Source organism: Trachurus trachurus, assembly GCF_905171665.1.
Source record: "Trachurus trachurus genome assembly, chromosome: 1".
NCBI lineage: Eukaryota > Metazoa > Chordata > Actinopteri > Carangiformes > Carangidae > Trachurus > Trachurus trachurus.
In genome coordinates this window covers 38,284,725-38,308,799 of record NC_139891.1, presented here as the reverse complement: position 1 = coordinate 38,308,799, position 24,075 = coordinate 38,284,725, and the positions used below count along the sequence as shown (strand labels likewise).

The following is a 24,075-nucleotide window of genomic DNA, read 5'->3' as shown; positions in this document are numbered from 1 at the left end:
TAACGTACTCTATATCAAACAGCTGCAGCTGGAGTTTTAACCAGAACAAAGAGATCAGAGCACATCACCTCAGTTCTTCAGTCTTTACATTGGCTCCCAGTCGGCTACAGAATAGATTTTAAAGTTCTGCCACTAGTTTAGGTCCAGAATGCATGAATGCAGGGTTCCTACAGCTTAAGCCAAGTTAAATTTAAGACTTTTTAAGACTTTTTTAAAGCCACTTGAAATGAAATTTAAGACCGACTTCACAATAAACACAAATGCAGAAAAAAGAAAAAAAACACCACATCAATTACATAGAGTTAGGGACAATTTTACCCACTTTCCTATGTGATCCAAGGTAAAGTGACTGCTACATGAACATTGAATTGTGTCTCTTTCCAGCTGTCCTTTCAAAATAAAAATAAGAAATAAAACATCTCTATGTCGGAATGTTCCAATTATTTTGAGATTTGAGACTAATTACAACCATAAAATACCACTTACCATGTGTTAACATTTTTAAGACTTGTGAATGACATGTAGTAGAGTCTAAACTACATGAATGACATGTTAGTAGAGTCTAAACTACATGAATGACGTGTTAGTAGAGTCTAAACTACATGAATGACATGTTAGTAGAGTCTAAACCCAGTAGAGCTCTGAGATCTACTGACTCAGGTCAGATAGTGGAGCTCAGAGTTCAGACCAGACATGGTGAAGCAGCATTTAGCTGTTATGCTGCACACAACTGGAACAAACTACCAGCAGAACTGAGATCAGCCACAACTGTGAGCACTTTTAAATCCAAGTTAAAAACATTTATCTTTTCATGTGTATTATGGCTGAGCTCTTTTAAAGAACTTTACATTTTGATCTTGGATTTGCACTGTAAGTCATGTTAATTGTTGTAGCCTAATACAAATCAATATTTCATGCTGCAAACTCATATTTAATGCTCTGTTTAAGTCTATTTTTTATGTTATTGTATATTTTTCTCTCTCTTTGTTCTGTGCTTTCTTTTATTCTTTTTTCCTTGCATTTAATTGTATGTGTCATGTTTCCAAATTTTACTATATTTTTATGTTTATGTTTTAATGTTTTTTTCGTTTCCAATTCTTACTGTTACATGTTTTATTTTTATGCAAAGCACAGGAGTTGCCCTTGGTATGAAACGCGCTAACGTTAGCTATATGAATGTTGTCACTGTTAGCTGTGCTAGCTAGCGAGCCGTTTAGCTAGCTAACTGTGGGCAGATGAGTGAATATTTAGCCTACATCACTTCGTAGCGATTTTTTCCCCCCTAAACAACAAACGGAGCAATATTTCAGACAACGAATATTATATGACACAGAAGAAAGCAGGTTCAAGTACTTACGGACTGTTCCGTGGGTTTTATTTAGGCTACGTTGTTGAGACAAAGCAGCCAGGAGGAGAAGACGGGTCCAGAGTGGAGCTGTGCAGGGTCACTCTCTGACCAAGAGGAAGCCCAGGTAAAAAAAAAAAAAAAATACTGTAAACAATATTTGCAGAAAAGATCGATACTAATATCACAATCAATGGAAAATAACAGCATCCGAAGGGGATAGAGCTACGTTTCGTCGGTTGAGTGGGGAAAACTACATTCCCACTTGACGTTGCAGTAAGAAACAGCCAATCACAGCCAGCGTCATGTCCCATGCGTCACAGACGTAGAGAAGGTAAAGTTACACTGGGAAAACTTTGAACTGAAGGAGAGAGGGAGAGGGAAAAAAAACACCAACAAAGAAAAACACATGTTGTACAAATCTAAAATGTATTCATATGCATTGATGTAAATACTTTATATTAAATTCAATTTGATTTTATTCATAAAGTAGCTACATTTCATGCACAATACAGATCAATGTGCTTCACAACATCACATTACAAGACAATTAAGCTACAATAAATTATGGCAAGGTGCAAGTAAACAATCATGTATTATAGTCCTCTTGTGAAAGTTCCCAGCAGCTCCATTAATAATAATAATAATAATAATACATTTTAAGCGCTTTTCCAGAAGCTCAAAGACACTTTACATTTAAAAAAATAAAATAAAATAATGATTGTAATGATAGTTGATAATAAACATTACCAGTAGATCAATGGTCAATTGTCCATTCCAGCTCATCCCCACTATTTCCAACACATAGATGCTCACAGACCCACACATACTCACTATGCACAGACCACTTTCCACCACAACACCAATTCATCTTTCATTACGTACAGCACTGTTCACACCAATATAGCATTAGTCTTTATGTTTATCAAGTAACAAATCTGGTTATCACAAAAAGAAAAGAGACTTCTTCTCTGGCAGGTTGGCGTTGCTGTGATTGTAAAGGCTGACTGCTCAAATCCTCCAATTAAACCACTGAAATCAGATGTAGGTGGAGTTTAAATGTTGATCCTTGAACTTTGCCCCGTCCTTCAGGCTGCAGCCAGGTAGCTACGCCTCGGTTCAGACGCAATTTTAAAGTGGAAGGAGCAGAAGGAGGGAAACTGAAGTCTGAGACAGGTGAGTGTTAACACAACACCATTATTATTATGCTGCTAGTTATCATTGAAGTGTGAGAGTGTGTGAGTGAGTTTGTCCCTGTGGACTGTGGAGGGAAGAAGAGTCCCTTATTCTTCGTAGTTCACCTGAACACACCTGAGTGACATGATGACATGAATATTGATTTGTAGAAGAAAAAGTGTAGGAGCCATGAATGAATTATGCATTTTCTAAGGGTAAGGTTAAAGATTATTGTTTTGATGTTTTATGTTAACGAGGATATCGGTTGTAATTAGTAGGGAATAGCGGATCATCACATGTTGGCGGGGTCATCTGTTTATGTTCACCTGTTGGCTTTTCTTTGTTAAAGAGAGAGAGGATGAACATGGGACGCAACGATAATCTCAGTTCATTTTACTTTTAATGCCTCTGTTCATTTAAAATATCTCAGCAGCTCTTCTACCACGGCTGTATCCTATAGCTCACTTTTTATTCATGGAGTCACACTGAATATCAATACAGGGGTAAAACCTTTTTACCTGTATCAAATCACTTCCCTTCTCTCTGTCACAACGATCATCAACATTATGAAGCTGGAGAAAAAGTTAAGTCTGTTTCATCGATAGCACGTTATTTCTAATTTTAAATCTCGAATGAAAAACAACTAGTTTAAACAACTTTAAACAACAAGGTTTCCTGTTGTGTTAGGTCCATCTAAAATGTCAACTTCTCATGAGCTCAGTTCTTTTGCAGCTCTATTACAATGCATTTTCCAGCTGATCCAAGTAGCTTATTTAATGGTGAGGAAGATTTTTTTCAACCCATAAAGAAACACTTGTTCCTTCAGTTCATCACAAAGATTAAAAAGCAAATGATAAACTGATTGTCATTGAATAGGAAGTTCAAAAAGTAATCTGAGAATTTAAATGTAACTTCAACTATCAGATACGTTAAAAAAGTATCTAAAATATTAACATACAATATTACACATAGTTTGCAGATGATTCATGTTGTCTCACAACAATCATGACAGAATATTAAACATGATACAACGTGCTAACAAAGGAACAGTTCCTGTCATATCTATGTTTCCAAAATATTGTAAAATAGTATAAAGGTTGTGATTGTAAAGGCTGACTGTTCAAATCCTCCAATTAAACAACTGGAATCAGATGTAGGTGGAGTTTAATGTCCTTCCTTGAACTTTCCCCCGTTCTTCAGGCTGCAGCCAGGTAGCTACGCCTCGGTTCAGACACCATTTTAAAGATGAACGGAGCAGAAGGAGGGAAACTGAAGTCTGAGGCAGGTGAGTTAACACAACATTATTATAATTTATTATTAATATAGTTATTATTTAAGTGTGAGAGTGTGTGAGTCAGTTTGTCCCTGTGTGAAAAGTCAACAACAAGAGCTGATGAGCTGAATAATAAACATAAAACTGTATACTATACTCTGTTAGTGTGAGTGTGTGTTATCTGACAGTCAGTGTTTCTGGTTTCCCTCTCAGACTGACTGAAGTCCTGAAGATGAGTGTTTGTGTGGACAAAGACGAGGCTGGAGCAGAGTCTCCAGGATCCATCTGTCCGTCCATAAAGAGTGACGGGTCCAGAGAACAACCTCTAAACTTCAGTCCTGAACCTGGACCCTCAGAGTCACAGTAAGAGACCTGCTACAAACCTGTGAACCTCCAAACTATAACAGAGCTTAATTTAGTGTGTTGAGCTGCTGCAGTCGACATCTCTGGAACAGGAAGTAACTTTTTTAATTTATTGGTTTATTTGGGTGGGACAATGCACATTAATGGACATATAAAAACATGTAAATGTGACGGATTGTAGCAGCTAGTGCTGCAGCTAGTTCTCTCCCTGGTTCTTCTGTCTTATTACTTGATTGATACTGACTTATGATATGATGTGATCAAAGGTCGTATTATTCCTGTATCTGATGGTGGTTACATATTAACAGAGTTGATGAGCTGGGATCTAACTGTCAGTACGTTAACATGAGACTTGAAAACAAATTATTGCCTCAATCCGACTATAACAGGACAACTGAAGTGCATGTAAACATGTTAGTCTGACTAATATCCGAGTTCTCCAATTCTGATTGAGACACCCACATAATGCAATTGGAAACTGATTTTCTTCAGCATACGTCTTTATCGCATGCTCCACAACAGAGACGGCACCATCAGCTGAAGCTGGTTCACCACCACCAAATGACCAGCCAAATGGTCAGTTACCGCCTTGACTGTGTCCTTTTACTTCAGCCACAGCCAGCAGCCCCTGAAACCAACCTCCACTGGATGCTCCTTCATCCTGTCTAGTGATCCCACAATGCCTCTGTCATCAGAGAATTGATCAGTGATTGATGTGATATGAATAAAAACAACAGAGAGAAACCAGGAACCAGATCCATCAAACTCTGTGCAGGTTCACTACAAACCTCAGAGACAGAAACATGAACACACACTTTGTCCATCAGACTGATGAAGCAGAGCGTCCTCATGTTACTGTTTTGTAAGTTGGTGCATCATCACCAGCCTGATCTCCACCTCCACAGTTTCCATAGATGGATTCAGACACAGCTCCAATCAGCTGATGGAGAGTTTTAACTGTGAGCATCGAAATATTCCAGTAAAAGGACAAACAGAAGTTAGACTTCACTACACACGACAGTCAGCTGTTAGCCCCTATCGCATCCCCTCAGTGGCTTTAAGCTCAGCCTCATCTGCTTCAGTCAAAATTTAATTAGAAACCAGACCAGTTCATGACCAGGTTTTCATTCAGCTCGTCTTTCTACGCTTGTCTTCCTCTACTTTCTTTCTCTCTGCTCCTCTTGTTACTGAAGCCCCGCCCTCTTGAGGTGGAGAACCAATCAGTGCACAGATGTGGAGCTGTGGCTGTGACATGTTGTTGATCTAGAAATGTCTTCACAGAGAGAAGAGGAGTGGTGTCTCTGTGGACCAGCAGCTGTCCTGCTGTGGTCTCTGTCAGGACGTCCTGAAGGATCCAGTCTCCACCAGCTGTGGACACTGGTTCTGCAGACAGTGCTTCACCTCAGACTGGGACCAGTCTGGTTCTTCAGGACCCCCCTCCTGTCCCCAGTGTGGACAAAGACCCAGAACCAGAGGTGAGCTGCAGACAGCCAATCAGAGCAGCTGTGTACAAAGTGAGACTGAACATCTGTCTGCTGATGTGGTCATTTGTGAAACCAGGACCTGTTGTTTTCTGCAGAGTCATTGTTCACACAGCACTGACATTTAAAGGGATGGTTCAACATTTTGGCAAATTGGCCCATTGCCATAATCCCTATAGTCATAGCAGTAGGTTCGTTACCTTTAATTGTCGGTGCAAGCTATTTTTAGAACGGCGGAGCAGAGCCGCGAGCTGCTCAGAGCTACGCTATGGAGGCTCATGGGATTTCTTGGTTTCCCTCATCAAACTCATTTCCATATTTCCATATTTAGCACATTCTGTGACATAAACTGTAAACTGTCTTGTCTGTAACAACATCTATTGCACGTCTGTCCGTCCTGGGTGAGGGATCCCTCCTCTGTTGCTCACCCTGAGGTTTCTCCAATTTTTCCCTGTTAAAAGGGTTTTCCATGGAGTTTTTCCTCAGTCGATGTGAGGGTCTAAGGACAGAGGATGTTGTTACGATGCCATGTAAAGCCCTTTGAGACAAACTGTTTGTAAAAACGGGCTATACAAATGAAATTGCCTTGCCTTACCTTCAGGGACATTTTTTCAGCAAGCAGTCTCTGAATTTACCTAGAAAACAACTCTGTCTCATAACGTTCCGTAATTATCTCATAGTGTGGTGAATGTCCACAAGGGCGTTTTGGAGTTGTTGGATTGTGTATTTGATGAGTTTGATGAGGGAAACCAAGAAATCCCATTAGCCTGAGTAGCATTGCTCTGAACAGCTCGCGACTCTGCTCCGCCGTTCTAAAAATAGCTTGCACCGACAATTAAAGGTAACAAACCTACTGCTATGACTATAGGGATTATGGCAATGGGCCAATTTGTCAAAATGTTGAACTATCACTTTAAGATGATGATTGAAACCTTCTCTTTGTTGTCTGTAGTTTTTCTGTAGCTGATGAAAATAATCTGATCAGATTGTCAGACTCTCTGTCTTCAGTCTGACTGTGTCTCTTCTCTCTCAGCAGATCGTGGTCTGCAGGAGGTTTTAGATCAACATAGGATCAGTCTGAGGAGCAGATGTGAACGAGTGACTGAAGGAACTGAGGGAACAGGCAGTGGAACCCTCCTCAACAGGATCTACATTGAGTTTTACATCACAGAGGGACAGAGTGAAGAGGTTAATACCCAACATGAGGTGAGACAGCTGGAGACAACGTCCAAGAAGAAGACCCTCCATGACACTCCAATCAAATGCAACGACATCTTTAAGGACTTGCGTGTCCAACAGAGAGACAACATCTTTTACTACTTCTTTGTCAAACCGAGATACACGTTATATAAATATATACCTATCCAACAGGGACACAACATCTTTTACTACTTCTTTGTCAAACGGAGATACACGTTATCTAAATATTTATCTGTCCAATGGAGAGACGAGGTCTCACCTGTCCAACAGAGACCCATCAGAGTGGTTCTGACCAACGGCGTCGCTGGCGTTGGAAAAACCTTCTCGGTGCAGAAGTTCACTCTGGACTGGGCCGAGGGCTTGGAGAACCAAGATGTCAGTCTGCTGGTTCTGCTTTCATTCAGGGAGCTGAACCTGATCAGAGATCAGCGGTTGAGTCTTCTCAGGCTGCTCCATGTTTTCCATCCAACATTACAGAAGGTCACAGCAGAGCAGCTGGCTGTCTGTAAACTTGTCTTCATCTTTGACGGCCTGGATGAAAGCCGACTGTCACTGGACTTCAACAACAGGGAGGTTGTGTCTGATGTCACACAGACGTCATCAGTCAACGTGCTGCTGACAAACCTCATCCAGGGGAATCTGCTTCCCTCGGCTCTGGTCTGGATCACCTCCAGACCTGCAGCAGCCAATCAGATCCCTCCTACATGTGTTGACAGGGTAACAGAGGTCCGAGGCTTCACTGACGCCCAGATGGAGGAGTACTTCAGGAGGAGGTCCAGTGATGAAGATCTGTCCAGAAGAATCATCTCACACATCAAGACGTCCAGGACCCTCCACATCATGTGTCAAGTCCCAGTCTTCTGCTGGATCAGTGCTACAGTTCTGGAGCACATGTTGACCACAGACCAGAGAGGAGAGCTGCCCAAGACCACGACTGACCTGTTCTCACACTTCCTGCTGGTCCAGACAAAGAGGAAGAACAACAAGTACGGTGAAGGACAAGAAACGAGTCCACAGGAGCTGACGGAGGCCAACAGGGAAGTTCTTCTGAAGCTGGGGAGGCTGGCGTTTGAACAGCTGGAGGAAGGAAACATCATGTTCTACCAAGAAGACCTGGAGCAGTGTGGTCTGGATGTCACAGAGGCCTTGGTGAACTCAGGACTCTGTACTGAGATCTTCAAAAGAGAGAGTGTGATCTCCCAGAAAACAGTCTACAGCTTTGTTCATCTGAGTGTTCAGGAGTTTCTGGCTGCAGTCTACATGTTCCACTGTTTCACCAACAGGAACACACAGGTCCTAGAGAACTTCCTTGGTCAACAACATGTTGATTTAACCCTGGATGACTTCCTGCAGAGAGCCATGAAGAAATCCCTCAGAAGTAGAAATGGTCACCTGGACCTGTTTGTTCGCTTCCTTCATGGCCTCTCTCTGGAGTCCAACCAGAGGCTGTTAGGAGGTCTGCTGGGTCAGACAGACAACAGTCCAGAAACCATCCAGAGAATCATCAACAACCTGAAGGAGATGAGCAATGATGAAATCTGTTCAGACAGAAGCATCAACATCTTCCACTGTCTGACGGAGATGAAGGACCAGTCAGTTCATCAGGAGATCCAACAGTTCCTGAAGTCAGAGAACAGATCAGAGGAGAAACTCTCTGAGATCCAGTGTTCAGCTCTGGCCTACACGCTGCAGATGTCAGAGCAGGTTCTGGACGAGTTGGACCTGGAGAAGTACAACACATCAGAGGAGGGACGTCTGAGACTGATCCCAGCTGTGAGGAACTGCAAGAAGGCTGGGTGAGTCCAAACATGATCTTTATAGTTATTGATCAGTGGATCAGATCAGTAGTTTAATCAAGTTCAGATAAACAGTTTTTCATTAGCGATATCATTGGTCCAGGTCAAGGTTTCTTTATTGCTACCAGACGGTAAATTTGTTTACGGCCAGAACGAAGGAGCTGGAACTTACCATGCAAGGGATGTGAGCAGTCATTAAGAACAGAGCTGGTTTTACGCTGCATCTGTGTGTTTTAGAGGGCTGTCATAGAGAGTTGAGGGTCCTTAATTAGCCCACCAGCCCATTTAATGATTTGGTTCAGCGAATTTGTGTCCTGTAGTGACAGATTTCCAAACCAGGACACCAGAGCAAAAGATAAAACAGGCTCAATACATGTAAAAGCACGATAGGATCAGCATAGTTTTGCCAATATTAAAACGGGACAGTTTCCGAAGGTAAAACAAATGCTGATGTTCTTTCTTACACACTGCTTCACAATTCCTTGGTGAAACATCATTGGATATTGTTGTTGAATATAATTGAAGAAGAGGAAGCCTCAGAGCTCTTTCATGAGGAAATAAACTCTATTTTAAAAAGGGCAAAACAAATCAGGTCTCCAGACCGAGTCATGAGGATCATCCCAGTGAAAGAAGTTGAACCATCACATCACCATGTAGCACCATCATGTGCTCCAACTGTATTTTCACCACCATTTAAATCAGGTTTTATTTTTCCTCTTATCACAGATTGCGTGACTGTGAACTCTCAGAGAATCACTGTGAAGTTGTGGCCTCAGCTCTGAAGTCCAACCCATCCCACCTGACAGAACTGGACCTGAGTGACAACGACCTGCAGGATTCAGGAGTGAAGGTTCTGTGTGCTGGACTGGAGAGTCCAAACTGTAGACTGGAGACTCTGAGGTCAGTTGTAGTTTCACTTGTTTATTGGTTGAGGATTTAAACAAAGAACTGGAGAAGAGAAAGGAGTCAGTGCTTTTACTACAAGAGGAAGGTGAGACCAGTCATAGAATTTGTAATAGACAGAAGTTCTAACTAGATCTATATTTTCATCTTCTTAAGAAACATGAGGATCAAACTCACAGTTTACTCACACCCACAGGGTTTTTCTGTATTCAGCTCAAATGTTTTTATTTTCACTTGTTCATTGGCTGATGATTTGGATGATTTGGTTGATGATAAAATCTAGATTTTATCTTCAAATCATAAACTTGATGAGGATCAAACTCACAGATATTCTGCTGCTGATTTGAACATGACAGAAGCTTCATATGTATCCTACAAATATTTCACCAAGCTGAAGTCACATCAGTGATGATGAATGGCAGGAGACTTGAGATTTCTGGAAAAATCAAATGGTTCCAGTTCAAGAGGTGATTTTCCTTTCACTGTAGATCTGACATGTGTCTGAAACGCTCTGATAGAGCTCAGGGCTCTTTGAGGCCCAATAACAGAGGAAGTCAATAACAAAAGGACAAAGTCCCTCTACTCATTTCAACACTGACCATTGACCATAACTCATCTCAGTGATTATCAATGATTTTATCTATATGTTTTATTCTTTATTCAGTTTAGACGACTGCAGTTTGTCAGAGATCAGCTGTTCTTCTCTGGGCTCAGCTCTGAAGTCCAACCCCTCCCACCTGAGACACCTGGACCTGGGCTCCAACGACTTGCAGGATTCAGGAGTGAAGGATCTGGGTGGTTTTCTGGAGAGTCCAGACTGTAGACTGGAGACTCTGAGGTCAGACCCTGTTTTGTTTCTGTGCTGAGATGAATGTGATGTGAAAGTTGTGTTGACTGTAACTTACTAAGCCTGGAAGTGAATTGCATTGACTATGATTGTGTCTGAGACCTTGTCCACATGCAAACCAACAAAACTGGATGTGTCTTTGTCATGTGTTTGGGCCATCCACACCTAAATGGTTTTTTTGGTCCTTAAAAATTGATATTTCCAAAAACTTCTTCTGGGCAGTAAATACTTTCAGCATCCACACCATTGGCGTAACATCATGGTGAGAGGCCCCGGTGCAAATATTTTTTTTGTGCCCCTACCTGCCACCCTAAACAGAAGCACAGAAAGTCATGGAATCATTACTTTTATCCCTCAAGTAGTACAACAAGAGAACTGTTGTTCTCATTCATTCACATTCTGGCTGTTTTCACACAAACTGGTGCAAAAATGACACATTGTTTAATTTTTCAGCTCATAGTATTAGCCTACGTTTACATACGTTTGTATTTTCTCTGGTCCATACCATGGATTTATTATGGTCCACACGCTGCACCACTCTCAGAGCGTCATGTTTCCATCATGACAACCGAGGGGAGAAAGACACCATGGCCGTTGCCATGTTTACATGAGCTCAAACTTGGGGCGCACACTGAGCAATTGGAGACTCGAGGTCTGGCCGCGAGCTCGACTGCAGCTGCACGGAGACCACGCGCTGGTCAGACTCACGTGCGTATTCTTTGCGTGTCAGTCCCGACAGCGATCGACACGGTCCGCCGAGAAAAAATGCAGGTACCAACGTATTTTTTACGTGTCAGGATCGACTTGGTACTGACGAGGTTTCAGTTCTCTCACCCTGCAAACCAGTGTTTAAGCACCACGGACAGCGGCTCCATATCAACACTTATCTAACAGCCTGCCCTGACCTGGGCTCAAACTGCGACTCATCATGACTGACAGGTATCAAGGTGATTGGACAAATTATCATTTCCTCCTCCCATACTAGCCGCTCAGCGTTACCGGCCCGCCCCGAGCTATTCCATTCGCAAAACTGGGGCCTGTGGCAATTCTGGACAGCTGTTTTTTTTCTCTCTCTCTCTTCCTTCATGGGCCCCTGACGGCGTCTGGGCCCCGGTGCAGCTGCACCAGTTGCACCGTCGATACTTACGCCACTGATCCACACTAATAATAACAATATTGTCCATAAAAAGCTGCACCTTTTGATATATGAATTGTTGAAATTGCACAATGTCTGAAGTAGTAGTTTGACAGCAAAAAACGGTGGAACAAGTCAGAATAATAAGTTACAAAGATTTGATAAAGGCTGAATGCCTTCAGCAGTAGAGGTTAATGGTTAAACACTAATAATACAGTAATAAAAGGACAAAGTCCCTCTGCTCATTTAGACACTATTCACTGATTGATTATCAGTGACTTGATTGACATCTTTTATTCTTTATTCAGATTGGACGATTGCAGATTGTCAGAGATCAGCTGTTCTTCTCTGGTCTCAGCTCTGAAGTCCAACCCCTCCCACCTGAGAGAACTGGACCTGAGCAACAACAACCTGCAGGATTCAGGATTGAAGGATCTGAGTGGTTTTCTGGAGAGTCCAGGCAGCAGACTGGATACTCTGAGGTCAGACTCTGTTTTGTTTCTGTGCTGAGATGAATGTGATGAAGTCATGCCATTTTCCTTCCCCGTCCATGAAACAAAGAAAATTTACACAGAGCAATCTTCAAAACAATTTTTTTTTAAATATAGAAATTTTATCCTGAAGCAAGCTTAAGCAAGAAAATACTGTATATAGCGAGCCTTTATGCTGATTATGTGTATGCATACATGTATGCATGTATGTTTAGTATGTGAAGGGGGGATTGGGGTAGCCAGGTGAAGAGCATAGAGGAGAAACACACTCTGCTGCAGCCATAACACTCTGAGCCCGCGATTCCCACTAGGAGCAGTACCATAAACAGGCTGGCAGTCATAAGGGTTTTGTAATGTGATGCAGCTGTAACCATTAAAGGCCTTTTTCTGGGCAAATTGAATTGTAGGCAACTGGACTTGTATTTGTCTGGGAAGACGTTTCGCCTCTTATCCAAGGGGCTTCATCAGTTCGTACGCAACAAGTCTCACTAGTCTGCTCTGAGGTGGTTGTGTGACTGTTTAACTTGCTTCCTGTTGTTTCAGCTGACCTTCAATCTCTAAACTTTTTCTTTTTGAAACTTATTCAGCTCTGAACAGATTATGAGACACTGAATGCTGTCAACAAGGAACCTTGTCCTCAACTCACTGCTTTTACTCTTTATTCAGATTGATGAGCTGCAGTTTGTCAGAGATCAGCTGTTCTTCTCTGGTCTCAGCTCTGAAGTCCAACCCCTCCCACCTGAGACACCTGGACCTGAGCTCCAACAACCTGAAGGATTCAGGAGAGAAGGATCTGAGTGGTTTTCTGGAGAGTCCAGACTGTAGACTGGAGACTCTGAGGTCAGTTCACTGACTGTTACTGTTGTAGATCTTAGATCTTTGATCCACAACTGAACCTGATTGGGCTTCACTCAGAATTTGAGTCATTAACTTTGATGTCATGAATAAAGGTGGTTTTAGGCCATCACATCAGATGTGGGTGGGTGGGGTTTGTCAACAGGTTTGTGTTCACTTGAATGTGTGTAGTTTTAGTTTCCTGATACCAGGACCAAGAAAGACCCTAGTCCTGGATCAGGACTGGACCTTTAAACTTTGATCCAGTTCAGTCCTGAATAAAAGTGTTGGAGTCAGTGTTTAGTCCAACATGTCTGATCAGATATTGATTCTATATTGACAAACTGTCCTGAGGTCAGCAGCAGTGATCAATCAGTTTTGATATCAAGATTTGTATCAATGTTTTCCTTTGATCTTTATTCAGATTGAGGAGCTGCAGTTTGTCAGAGATCAGCTGTTCTTCTCTGGTCTCAGCTCTGAAGTCCAACCCCTCCCACCTGAGACACCTGGATCTGAGCTCCAACAGGAACCTGCGGGATTCAGGAGTGAAGGATCTGAGTGGTTTTCTGGAGAGTCCAGACTGTAGACTGGAGACTCTGAGGTCAGTTCACTGACTGTTACTGTTGTAGATCTGAGATCTTTGATCCACAACTGAACCTGATTGATCTTTACTCAGAACTTGAATCATTGACTTTGATGTAAAGAATGAAGGTGGTTTGAAGCCAGTTTTGACATGAAGAGGTATATACATGTTGTTCTTATTTTATTCTTTATTCAGATTGAAGGGCTGCAGGTTGTCCGAGACCAGCTGTTCTTCTCTGGGCTCAGCTCTGAACTCAAGCCCCTCCCACTTGCGAGAACTTGACCTGAGCTACAACAAGAACCTGCAGGATTCAGGAGTGAAGGATCTGAGTGGTTTTCTGGAGAGTCCAGACTGTAGACTGGAGACTCTGAGGTCAGTTCACTGACTGTTACTGTTGTAGATCTTAGATATTTGAACCACAACTAAACCTGATTGATGTTCACCCAGAACCTGAATCATTGACTTTGTCCTCATCAATAAAGTTTTTTCACCTCACATAAACCTTTAGGGGCCACTTTCATAAACAGATGTTAGACTGGTCGGTGTTGAGACAGTCTTCATTTTGTTCATATATAGACAATATGACTATGTTTTGACATGAAGAGGTCTATCAATGTTATTATTATTTTATTCTTTATTCAGATTGAGGAGCTGCAGTTTGTCAGAGATCAGCTGTTCTTCTCTGGGCTCAGCTCTGAAGTCCAACCCCTCCCACCTGAGACACCTGGACCTGGGCTTTAACAACCTGCAGGATTCAGACCTGAAGGATCTGATTGATCTCCAGAAGAGTCCAGACTGTAGACTGGAGACTCTGAGGTCAGTTAAATCTGTAGCTGTTTCCCTCCAGATTAATCAATCATGAAGTAAAAGTGTCCCTCATCATCCACATCACGACATTTAGACAAATGGACAGACATATTATAATACAGTAATAATAACCTTTTGAGACTTTTAAAGGGATAGTTCAACATTTTGGCAAATTCACCCATTGACATAATACCTACAGTTATAAGAGTAGGTTAATTACCTTTATTTGTTGGTGCATGTTGTTTTCAGAGACAGGTCACACTGTGTGTTACAGGATTGTCAGTGTCCGTGGAGCAGACGGTTTTGGGGAGTTGGCTGTCGATTCATTTTGACATCAATTTGTTTTGATATAACATATTTTATCCAGTTTATGAGTCCACCGCTATCCGCCAGCACGTTGAGGGAGGTTTGTTTTGCCACTCAGTCCGAACGAAAGGGGCGTTGCCGAGGGCAACGTGACGTAAACACATACCCTCTATATAGAGAGTGGGTTAAGTTGGGTTAAGTTGATGACAGAGAATGCTTGAGTTATTGATTGTTAAATTGCATAACTGTAAAGTGTTGTACTTCTTTATCTGGGATCAGTTTCTGCCTTTCATAAAAGAGCATGTATAAAAGTGTTTGATAGGCTGTGCTGTTTTGGTTTGTGAATGTGTTCTTTGTTTTGTTTTGGTTCTTTAAACACATAGAGTATGTGTTTGTATTAATACTCTTTTCTAGGATAAGGGCCCTTTGCTGCGTGTCATTCCTCTTCTCTCTGCTTCCCCAATTCCTGTCTCTCTCAAAAAACCTGTCAATTACAGGCAAAATGTCCCAAATATATACTTTAAAAAAAAGGATAAACAAAGGAATTGAAAGTTGACGCTGCGGTCAGCTATTAGCCTGTGTTCATACTGACAGCTGTGTTGCTTCCATCCTTCACTACAGTGTGTGGTGCTGGAAGTCCCACAATGCTTCTGTCATCAGAGAACTGATCAGTGATGTGATATGAATAACAACATGTCTTTGCAGAGGTCAAGACCAGAGACTGAGAGCAGAATCTCCAGGATCCATCTGTCTGTCTATGAAGAGTGACTGGTCCAAAGGGTGGTTGCCTCCAGACCTCAGTCTTGGACCTGGACCTGGACCCTCACAGTCACAGTAAGAGATGGTTTCTACTGTAAACTGAGCTGAAGATGATTCAGTCATTAGACTCATGTGAAGGAAACAGAGAGAAACAAGGAGCCATATCCATCCAACTTTGTGAGCATCTCCTCACCCCCATCATCTCCAACATAAAGTAATTTACAAGAACTTGGGCATCACTCTGGACTGAAACCTCAGCTCAGAGCAACAGGTTAAGACTGTTGTCCAGTCATGCTTCTACCAACTCAGGTGCATCGCCAGATTAGAGCACTTTCATCCTTCAGCAACACAGAGAAAATCATACATGCACTTATATCCTTCAATTCCTTATTCACCTGTCTTAACAATCGAGCCATTGGTCCGCAACAAATTATCCAAAACTCAGGAGCTAGACTTAACCAAAACTAACCAGTTAACACACCTCACACTGTGACTAGAGAAAATTAGAATTTTCGAAGCCGTTATATGTCGTCAAAGGTCAGTCCCTCTATGTTTGAAATTGAAGGCCTAGATTTAGAGGCCACTCCCTTAGATATACTGCCAGAGACTGTTATCTGCCCTGCACTTTCCATCCTAAATCTCATTTTTTGGCGTTTCCCAAACAAAGTGTCCTGGCTCAAGAAGTCTACAGGTAAATATGTAGCATTTAACTCAAATATATATATATATAAACCATTTTTAAACCATTCAAAAGTCAGTGTAAACTGTAGCCTATTCTAAATAGTCTTTTTTTTTTTTTTTTTACTTTGTTGTTGTCAGCTATTATGGTGTATTTTATTTTATATTGCTATGAAAACAAACAACAACAACAAATCTTTGAACATTTAACTTTTTTGTATTTAGGCTATTCAAATGTCCCACCATAACACATTTTACAAGACCACATTGAACACATCATGATAACGTAACTGACCTTCGTCAGATACTCATAATTACTGAGTGGAACTTGAATGCGTCATAATACAATTCAATGCAACCTCTGAGTGGGCGCATACTGGAGCACTGTCAGTGCCAGTGACAGTGTGAAACAGTCACACACACTGTAGTAGCCTCCAAATTAGTAACGTTTAGTTATAGCTACTCTAGGAACCGTTACTCTACAATGAACTGCCGACTTTTTTTTTTTTTTTTTTAATGAATTGGCGACTTGTCCAGAGTGTGGCGCGGCCAGGTGACAGCGAGGCTCCAGCCTGCGCCCCGTCAAAGGTAATGTTACAGTAGGCAAATTGATTCAGCCACCCTCTGTAGTTTTACTCTCACCATTCTTAGTAAAAAAGTTTTTGATATCCTGGGTCCCTGCTCTGCTGTCCCTACTCCTGGCCTCCTTCTCAACTCTTTTCTGGTGTCCAGACTTATGCTTTTTGGGGGGCCATCCTAACCCTACTGGAGTTCGCCTGCGCTCACTTTTTTCCGAGGAGGAAGAACGAACCGCTGTGTGGACCAAACCATTTTTTAAGAAGGGGTCAGGGGGGTTATTGAAATGATTAAAATTAAAATATTGTATGACTTGTGGCTTTGTTTTAATTCGGATTCATTATGTGTATGCATATATTAGTTGTATATATTAGTTCAGTGTATGCATAATAATTTTGTCATAGAGGATAGGGCTGTGTGTGGGCCCCAGCGGGCTGTGGGCCCTTATAATTGTCATTACCTTTCCCCCCTATACGACGGCGCTGTCACTGAATAAAACAGTGAGTGAGAATGACAGAAACCTTCTGGTACCTTCTCCTTTACCTAGGAAGTGTAAATATTTATCTACGTAGGTGTTGATGCTCAATAGCCAATAGAATGTGAACACATCCCTTTCCATAGGCTCAGTCCACGTTTCTCGTATAAGAATCATAACTTGAGGTCTGGTTCTTCAGCACTGAGGTGACATCACGCACTCTTCCATTCTCCTTGATCAAATCCAAATAAAATCTCATCAGCATAAGACATCCAGGACTCTGCTGCCCACAGAATTTCTCCCTAACACACACCAGTCCTGGCTTCATTACATTTTTCCATCCCCTTAAGAATTAACTTCAGTCATTTTAGTTACATACATGGCACTTAAAGGGCAACTTCGGTTTTTTTCAACCTGGGTCCTATTTTCATATGTTTTTATGTATATGTGAGTGATGGATAACATTTTTATTGAGGTCGCTCCAGTATTGAGCCCGGCCGGCAGCCGGCAGACAGCCTGCAGCCTAACTAACACTCTTATATGGGGCAAGTGGCTCCCGTCAAAGTTCGCCGTATAAACAGTCATTTCTTTCAAACTGGCGGGCTCAGATAGTCACAATAAGTGTCCAGCAACATACTAGAGAGGAGAAGTGAATGAAATTGCCTTTACCTGTTGCTGGAGGTCGCTGTTTATTGTGATCTGAGTCTGTCAACAGGCGAGAAATCTCGTTCTGAAATCTCGCTATAACTCGCGATAAGACACCGGTTGGGTATACCGTACGGTAGGCTACTGTTGCCAGGCAGACTAATTACTACGTACTAATCCCAACCGGTGTCTTATCGCGAGTTATAGCGAGATTTCAGAACGAGATTTCTCGCCTGTTGACAGACTCAGATCACAATAAACAGCGACCTCCAGCAACAGGTAAAGGCAATTTCATTCACTTCTCCTCTCTAGTATGTTGCTGGACACTTATTGTGACTATCTGAGCCCGCCAGTTTGAAAGAAATGACCGTTTATACGGCGAACTTTGACGGGAGCCACTTGCCCCATATAAGAGCGTTAGTTAGGCTGCAGGCTGTCTGCCGGCTGCCGGCCGGGCTCAATACTGGAGCGACCTCAATAAAAATGTTATCCATCACTCACATATACATAAAAACATATGAAAATAGGACCCAGGTTGAAAAAAACCGAAGTTGCCCTTTAATAACCAGGGATCAGAACACATTACAGAGCTTCACACACCCTACTGTCCGAACAGGCCCCTCGGGTCTGCAGGTAACAACTTAAAACATACATTTATAAAATGGCGTTGTGAAAATATGCTGCTTTTTTTCATTGGTGTTACACGTAAATGTACATGTGTTTGTGTATGTGCATGTATATTCTGCATCGTGCTCTTAATTTCTATGTTGTTTGTATGCATTTGCACTCAGTCCATTCGTGTATTGTCTGACAATGTTTTCTTGTCTGATTGACTCATTTTTGGAAAGCACTTTGTGCTTTTGCAAGAGTTCATTGAAAGGTAATAAACGTTCATTGGAAGGTAAAAACATACACAAAACATAATAATACTAAATTAATTACACACTATGGTTATCAAGTAGCATAACATCCAGACTTTTTTATTTCATTAACATATAAGTCATTACACACACACACACACAAAGGTTTACACCTGTAGAGCTGTCAGTGGACAGAAGGACAGAGAAGAAAAGAGACACAGAGACATTTTAATGATCCACACGTCTGAGCCTGTAGACTGAGATTAAAGCAGCAGCTACAGAGATGCTTTTATTTTGAAAAGTCAGTAACATAACATGTTAATGAGAACCAGACAGTTGAAAGAGCTCAATGGTGAATTTAAACAGACAAGTGATCAATGTTTCCTATTGTCTCTGAAGCCCCGCCCACTTGAGGTGGACAACCAATCAGGGTACGGATGTGTCAAATGTCAAAATGTCAAAATCATTTATTAGTCTCCCGAAGGAGAAATTTCTCTCGGACAGAGAGCAGTGCTGCGTCACAACAAAGACAAAAACAGTACAAGGGAAAAACAGCAGAGAAGTACTAAAAACATACAATAAAATCATTAAAGTGCAATATGCCTCAGAAAAGTACTAGTGGCAGATGTGAGGACACGCAAACATTCATACATATCATCACACAAACTGCTCATTCATAAAATTAATGGACAGAGGGATGAACGAATTTTGAGGCGATTATGCCTGCAAACAACACGCAAACATTCATACATATCATCACACAGGCTGCTCATTCATAAATTTAGTGGACAGAGGGATGAATGAACGAGTTTTTGAGGCAATTGTGCCTGCGGACAACACACAAACATTCATACATAACATCACACTAGCTGCTCATTCATAAATTTAATGGACAGAGGGATGAACGAGTTTTTGAGGCGATTGTGCCTGCACAGAGGGACTCGATATCTTCTACCTGAATTTAAAAGCTCATATTCAGGGAGAAGAGCGTGCGTAGGATCTGCTAGAACAGAGTTAGTCAGCCTAATGGTGGCCTGTTCAAACAGATCTTGGGGTGAGCGTGGGACAGGGGAACCCAAGATTTTGCTAGCCGTCTTGACCAGGTTGAGTATTTGAGATTTGGCTTTTACTGTGAGATTACCGAACCAGGACGTAATGCCGTATCTCAGGATGGACTCAATGGCAGCGCAATAGAAGATGTTCATGATGTTAGAGCTAACGCCGAATAGGCGGAGTCGCCTGAGAAAGTGAAGGCGCTGATGGATCCTGGCACACACACCTGCCACATGTGTGTGCCAGGTGAGATCACTATCTATATGCACGCCCAAATACTTTACTGAGTCGACTTGTCTGATGTCGTTACCATGTATGGCGACAGGGCGACTGTCACCTACAGATCGTGGGTCAAGAATAATTTCAACAGTTTTACATGTATTGATATACAGTTTATGAGTATCACACCAAACAACAAACTTATCGACAGCAGCTTTATGGTTGTCTAAGTTGTTGGTGAGCAGACTGAGGATTACAGTGTCGTCTGAGTACTTAAGAACAAGTTGGTTAGGCTGAGAACTACCACAATCATTAGTATACAGCGTAAAAAGAAAAGGTGAACTGACGCACCCCTGGGGGGCCCCTGTACTGCTTAAGGAAAGATTAGAAAGGACAGAATTAAATTTCACCTGCTGGGACCGCGAGGAGAGAAAAGAATGATACCATTTGATTAAAAAAGGATTCACATCCAGCTTCGCCAATTTCTTAAGAAGAATGTGTGTTTGGATCGAGTTGAAAGCCGAACTAAAATCAATAAAAAGCAGCCTGGCGTAAGCTGCTGGGCTCTCCAAATGTTTTAAAGAAAAATGCATTAAAGTGGCAATAGCATCGCTCGTAATGCGTTTTTTTGAGTAGGCGAACTGTAGATGGTCAAGGGATTGCGCCACATCTGCCTGCAGTACCTCTAATAAAAGTCTCTCCAGAGATTTCATAACATTGGACGTGAGAGCGATGGGTCGATAATCATTGTTAACCTGGGGACATGATGATTTGGGAACTGGTATTATAATTGATTTTTTCCAAAGATCTGGTACAATGTGAGTGTCTATAGAAAGCTGGAAGAGCCGGTGCCAGACAGGTGAAAGTTCATCAGCAAAGGTTTTAAGAAAAAGTGCTGACAGATTATCTGGCCCCACTGCTTTTTTCGCATTCATAGATTTAAACACTTTGTTAACAGAAAGAGGGTCAATAACAATCCTGTGCACATCGCGATCACAGGTGACATTTTCTAAAACAGCACGACATTCATGTACACTGTCTGAGTTCTCAAAGCGCAGGTAAAAATCATTTAACTGTGATGTGAAACTGTGACATGTTGATACAGAAATGTCTTCACAGAGAGAAGAGGAGTGGTGTCTCTGTGGACCAGCAGCTGTCCTGCTGTGGTCTCTGTCAGGACGTCCTGAAGGATCCAGTCTCCACCAGCTGTGGACACTGGTTCTGCAGACAGTGCTTCATCTCAGACTGGGACCAGTCTGGTTCTTCAGGACCCCCCTCCTGTCCCCAGTGTGGAAAAAGACCCAGAACCAGAGGTGAGCTGCAGACAGCCAATCAGAGCAGCTGTGTACAAAGTGAGACTGAACATCTGTCTGCTGATGCAGTCATGTCTCATGCCAGGACCTGTTGTTTTCTGTTGAGTCAGTAGGTGCATTTCCATTACCCCTAGAAATGCGCAAAACCTAAATATCGCAATAAAAAACTGGTAATGAAAACGTCTTTATTTCGAAAAAACTCTCAGATATCGCTGAAACATTTTTACACTCTCATGAGGTGGTTTTTCAGACGTATATAAAAGTGTATTGCAAAAGTGTTAGGGAAACACTTATTTTGGTTTGAGAACATCACACAGCAGATTAAACGTATCCCGGGTCATCCTGAAGTTTTGAATCCATAGTTGTGAAATCCTCATTCACAATCCTCAACTAGAAATCCCTTATTCACTGCCAGGGCCACACATAAGGGCTTTGCCTTTAAGCAATCAATGAACAGCTGTAGCGGCAGCTGAGCTCGCTGTCCCATCACCATGGAAACGCAAGACACTAACATCCATCTTCCTCAAAATGAAGACTTGCAGGAATTTAAAAAACAAAAATTTAAAAGAGTTATGGGATATCGTGAGACTAGACATTACAAGAGCTGCGGCTCATTTGCAAAACACTTTTTAATGGAAACATCTGCAAATAGCAATTGTACTTTTTGGAAATTTCAGAAATATCACTTTTATTTAGCAAAAACCTGTAATGGAAACGCAGCTACTGTTCCATCCCACAGCCCTGACATTTAAGATGATGATTCAAACCTTCTCTTTGTTGTCTGTAGTTTTTCTGTAGCTGATGAAAATAATCTGATCGAATTGTCAGACTCTCTGACTTCAGTCTGACTCTGTTTATGTCTCTGAGCAGATCGCCGTCTTTACACGGTTTTACATCAACATAGGATCAGTCTGAGGAGCAGATGTGAGCGAGTGACTGAAGGAACTGAGGGAACAGGAAGTGGAACAGGAAGTGGAACCCTCCTCAACAGGATCTACACTGAGCTCTACATCACAGAGGGGCAGAGTGAAGAGGTTAATACCCAACATGAGGTGAGACAGCTGGAGACAACGTCCAAGAAGAAGACCCTCCATGACACTCCAATCAAGTGCAACGACATCTTCAAAGACTCACCTGTCCAACAGAGAGACAATGTCTCTACAGTCTCACCTGTCCAACAGAGACCCATCAGAATGATTCAGACGAATGGCATTGCTAGCTTTGGAAAAACCATCTTGGTGCAGAAGTTCACTCTGGACTGGGCCGAGGGCTTGGAGAACCAAGATGTCAGTCTGCTGGTTCTGCTTTCGTTCAGGGAGCTGAACCTGATCAGAGATCAGCGGTTGAGTCTTCTCAGGCTGCTCCATGTTTTCCATCCAACATTACAGAAGGTCACAGCAGAGCAGCTGGCTGTCTGTAAACTTCTCTTCATCTTTGACGGCCTGGATGAAAGCCGACTGTCACTGGACTTCAACAACAGGGAGGTTGTGTCTGACGTCACACAGACGTCATCAGTCAACGTGCTGCTGACAAACCTCATCCAGGGGAATCTGCTTCCCTCGGCTCTGGTCTGGATCACCTCCAGACCTGCAGCAGCCAATCAGATCCCTTCTACATGTGTCGACAGGGTAACAGAGGTCCGAGGCTTCACTGACGCCCAGATGGAGGAGTACTTCAGGAGGAGGTCCAGTGATGAAGATCTGTCCAGAAGAATCATCTCACACATCAAGACGTCCAGGACCCTCCACATCATGTGTCAAGTCCCAGTCTTCTGCTGGATCAGTGCTACAGTTCTGGAGCACATGTTGACCACAGACCAGAGAGGAGAGCTGCCCAAGACCACGACGGACCTGTTCTCACACTTCCTGCTGGTCCAGACAAAGAGGAAGAAGAACAAGTACGGTGAAGGACATGAGACGAGTCCACAGGAGCTGATGGAGGCCGACAGGGAAGTTCTTCTGAAGCTGGGGAGGCTGGCGTTTGAACAACTGGAGAAAGGAAACATCATGTTCTACCAAGAAGACCTGGAGCAGTGTGGTCTGGATGTCACAGAGGCCTTGGTGAACTCAGGACTCTGTACTGAGATCTTCAAAAGAGAGAGTGGGACCTCCCAGAAAACAGTCTACTGCTTTGTTCATCTGAGTGTTCAGGAGTTTCTGGCTGCAGTCTACATGTTCCACTGTTTCACCAACAGGAACACACAGGTCCTGGAGATCTTCCTGGGAAAACAAGATGTTGATTTAACTCTGGATGTCTTCCTGAAGAGAGCCATGCAGAAATCCCTCAGAAGTAGAAATGGTCACCTGGACCTGTTTGTTCGCTTCCTTCATGGCCTCTCTCTGGAGTCCAACCAGAGGCTGTTAGGAGGTCTGCTGGGTCAGACAGACAACAGTCCAGAAACCATCCAGAGAATCATCAACAACCTGAAGGAGATGAAGACTGATAAAATCTCTCCTGACAGAAGCATCAACATCTTCCACTGTCTGACGGAGATGAAGGACCAGTCAGTTCATCAGGAGATCCAACAGTTCCTGAAGTCAGAGAACAGATCAGAGAAGGAACTCTCTGAGATCCAGTGTTCAGCTCTGGCCTACATGCTGCAGATGTCAGAGCAGGTTCTGGATGAGTTGGACCTGAAGAAGTACAACACATCAGAGGAGGGACGACGGAGACTGATCCCAGCTGTGAGAAACTGCAGGAAGGCTGGGTGAGTCCAGACATGATCATTATAAATATTGATCAGTGGATCAGATCAGTAGTTAAGTCTAGTTGAGATAAACAGTTTTTTCATTAGCGATATTATTGGATATTGTTGTTTAATATGATTGAAGAAGAGGAAGCCTCAGAGCTCTGTCATGAGGAAATAGAATCTGTTTTAAAAAGGGCCGACCAAATCGAGTCATGAGGATCATCCCAGTGAGAGATTGATTGAGCCTTTTGCTCAGGGAAATAAACTG

General features: G+C 42.5%; 2 protein-coding genes across 2 annotated transcripts in view; both read left to right on the top strand.

Annotated features, from left to right (window-relative positions):
• Window positions 1-4,860, top strand: part of LOC310990616 (uncharacterized protein) — a gene marked incomplete at both ends in the record, with an annotated part of 86,194 nt that extends 81,334 nt beyond the window's left edge. Inside the window, one exon of the mRNA XM_083978075.1 lies at window positions 4,770-4,860. Within this exon, the coding sequence (XP_083834201.1) occupies window positions 4,770-4,860 (91 nt within the window). The remainder of the gene's footprint in view (window positions 1-4,769) is intronic.
• LOC310984633 (NACHT, LRR and PYD domains-containing protein 12-like) overlaps window positions 1-24,075 on the top strand; it is a 197,994-nt gene that overhangs the window by 110,073 nt on the left and 63,846 nt on the right. The window contains 10 exon segments of the mRNA XM_083969891.1: window positions 5,440-5,632; window positions 6,672-6,926; window positions 7,086-8,634; window positions 9,361-9,534; window positions 10,202-10,375; window positions 11,828-12,001; window positions 12,677-12,850; window positions 13,269-13,445; window positions 13,623-13,799; window positions 14,070-14,243. Of these exon segments, the coding sequence (XP_083826017.1) occupies window positions 5,440-5,632; window positions 6,672-6,926; window positions 7,086-8,634; window positions 9,361-9,534; window positions 10,202-10,375; window positions 11,828-12,001; window positions 12,677-12,850; window positions 13,269-13,445; window positions 13,623-13,799; window positions 14,070-14,243 (3,221 nt within the window).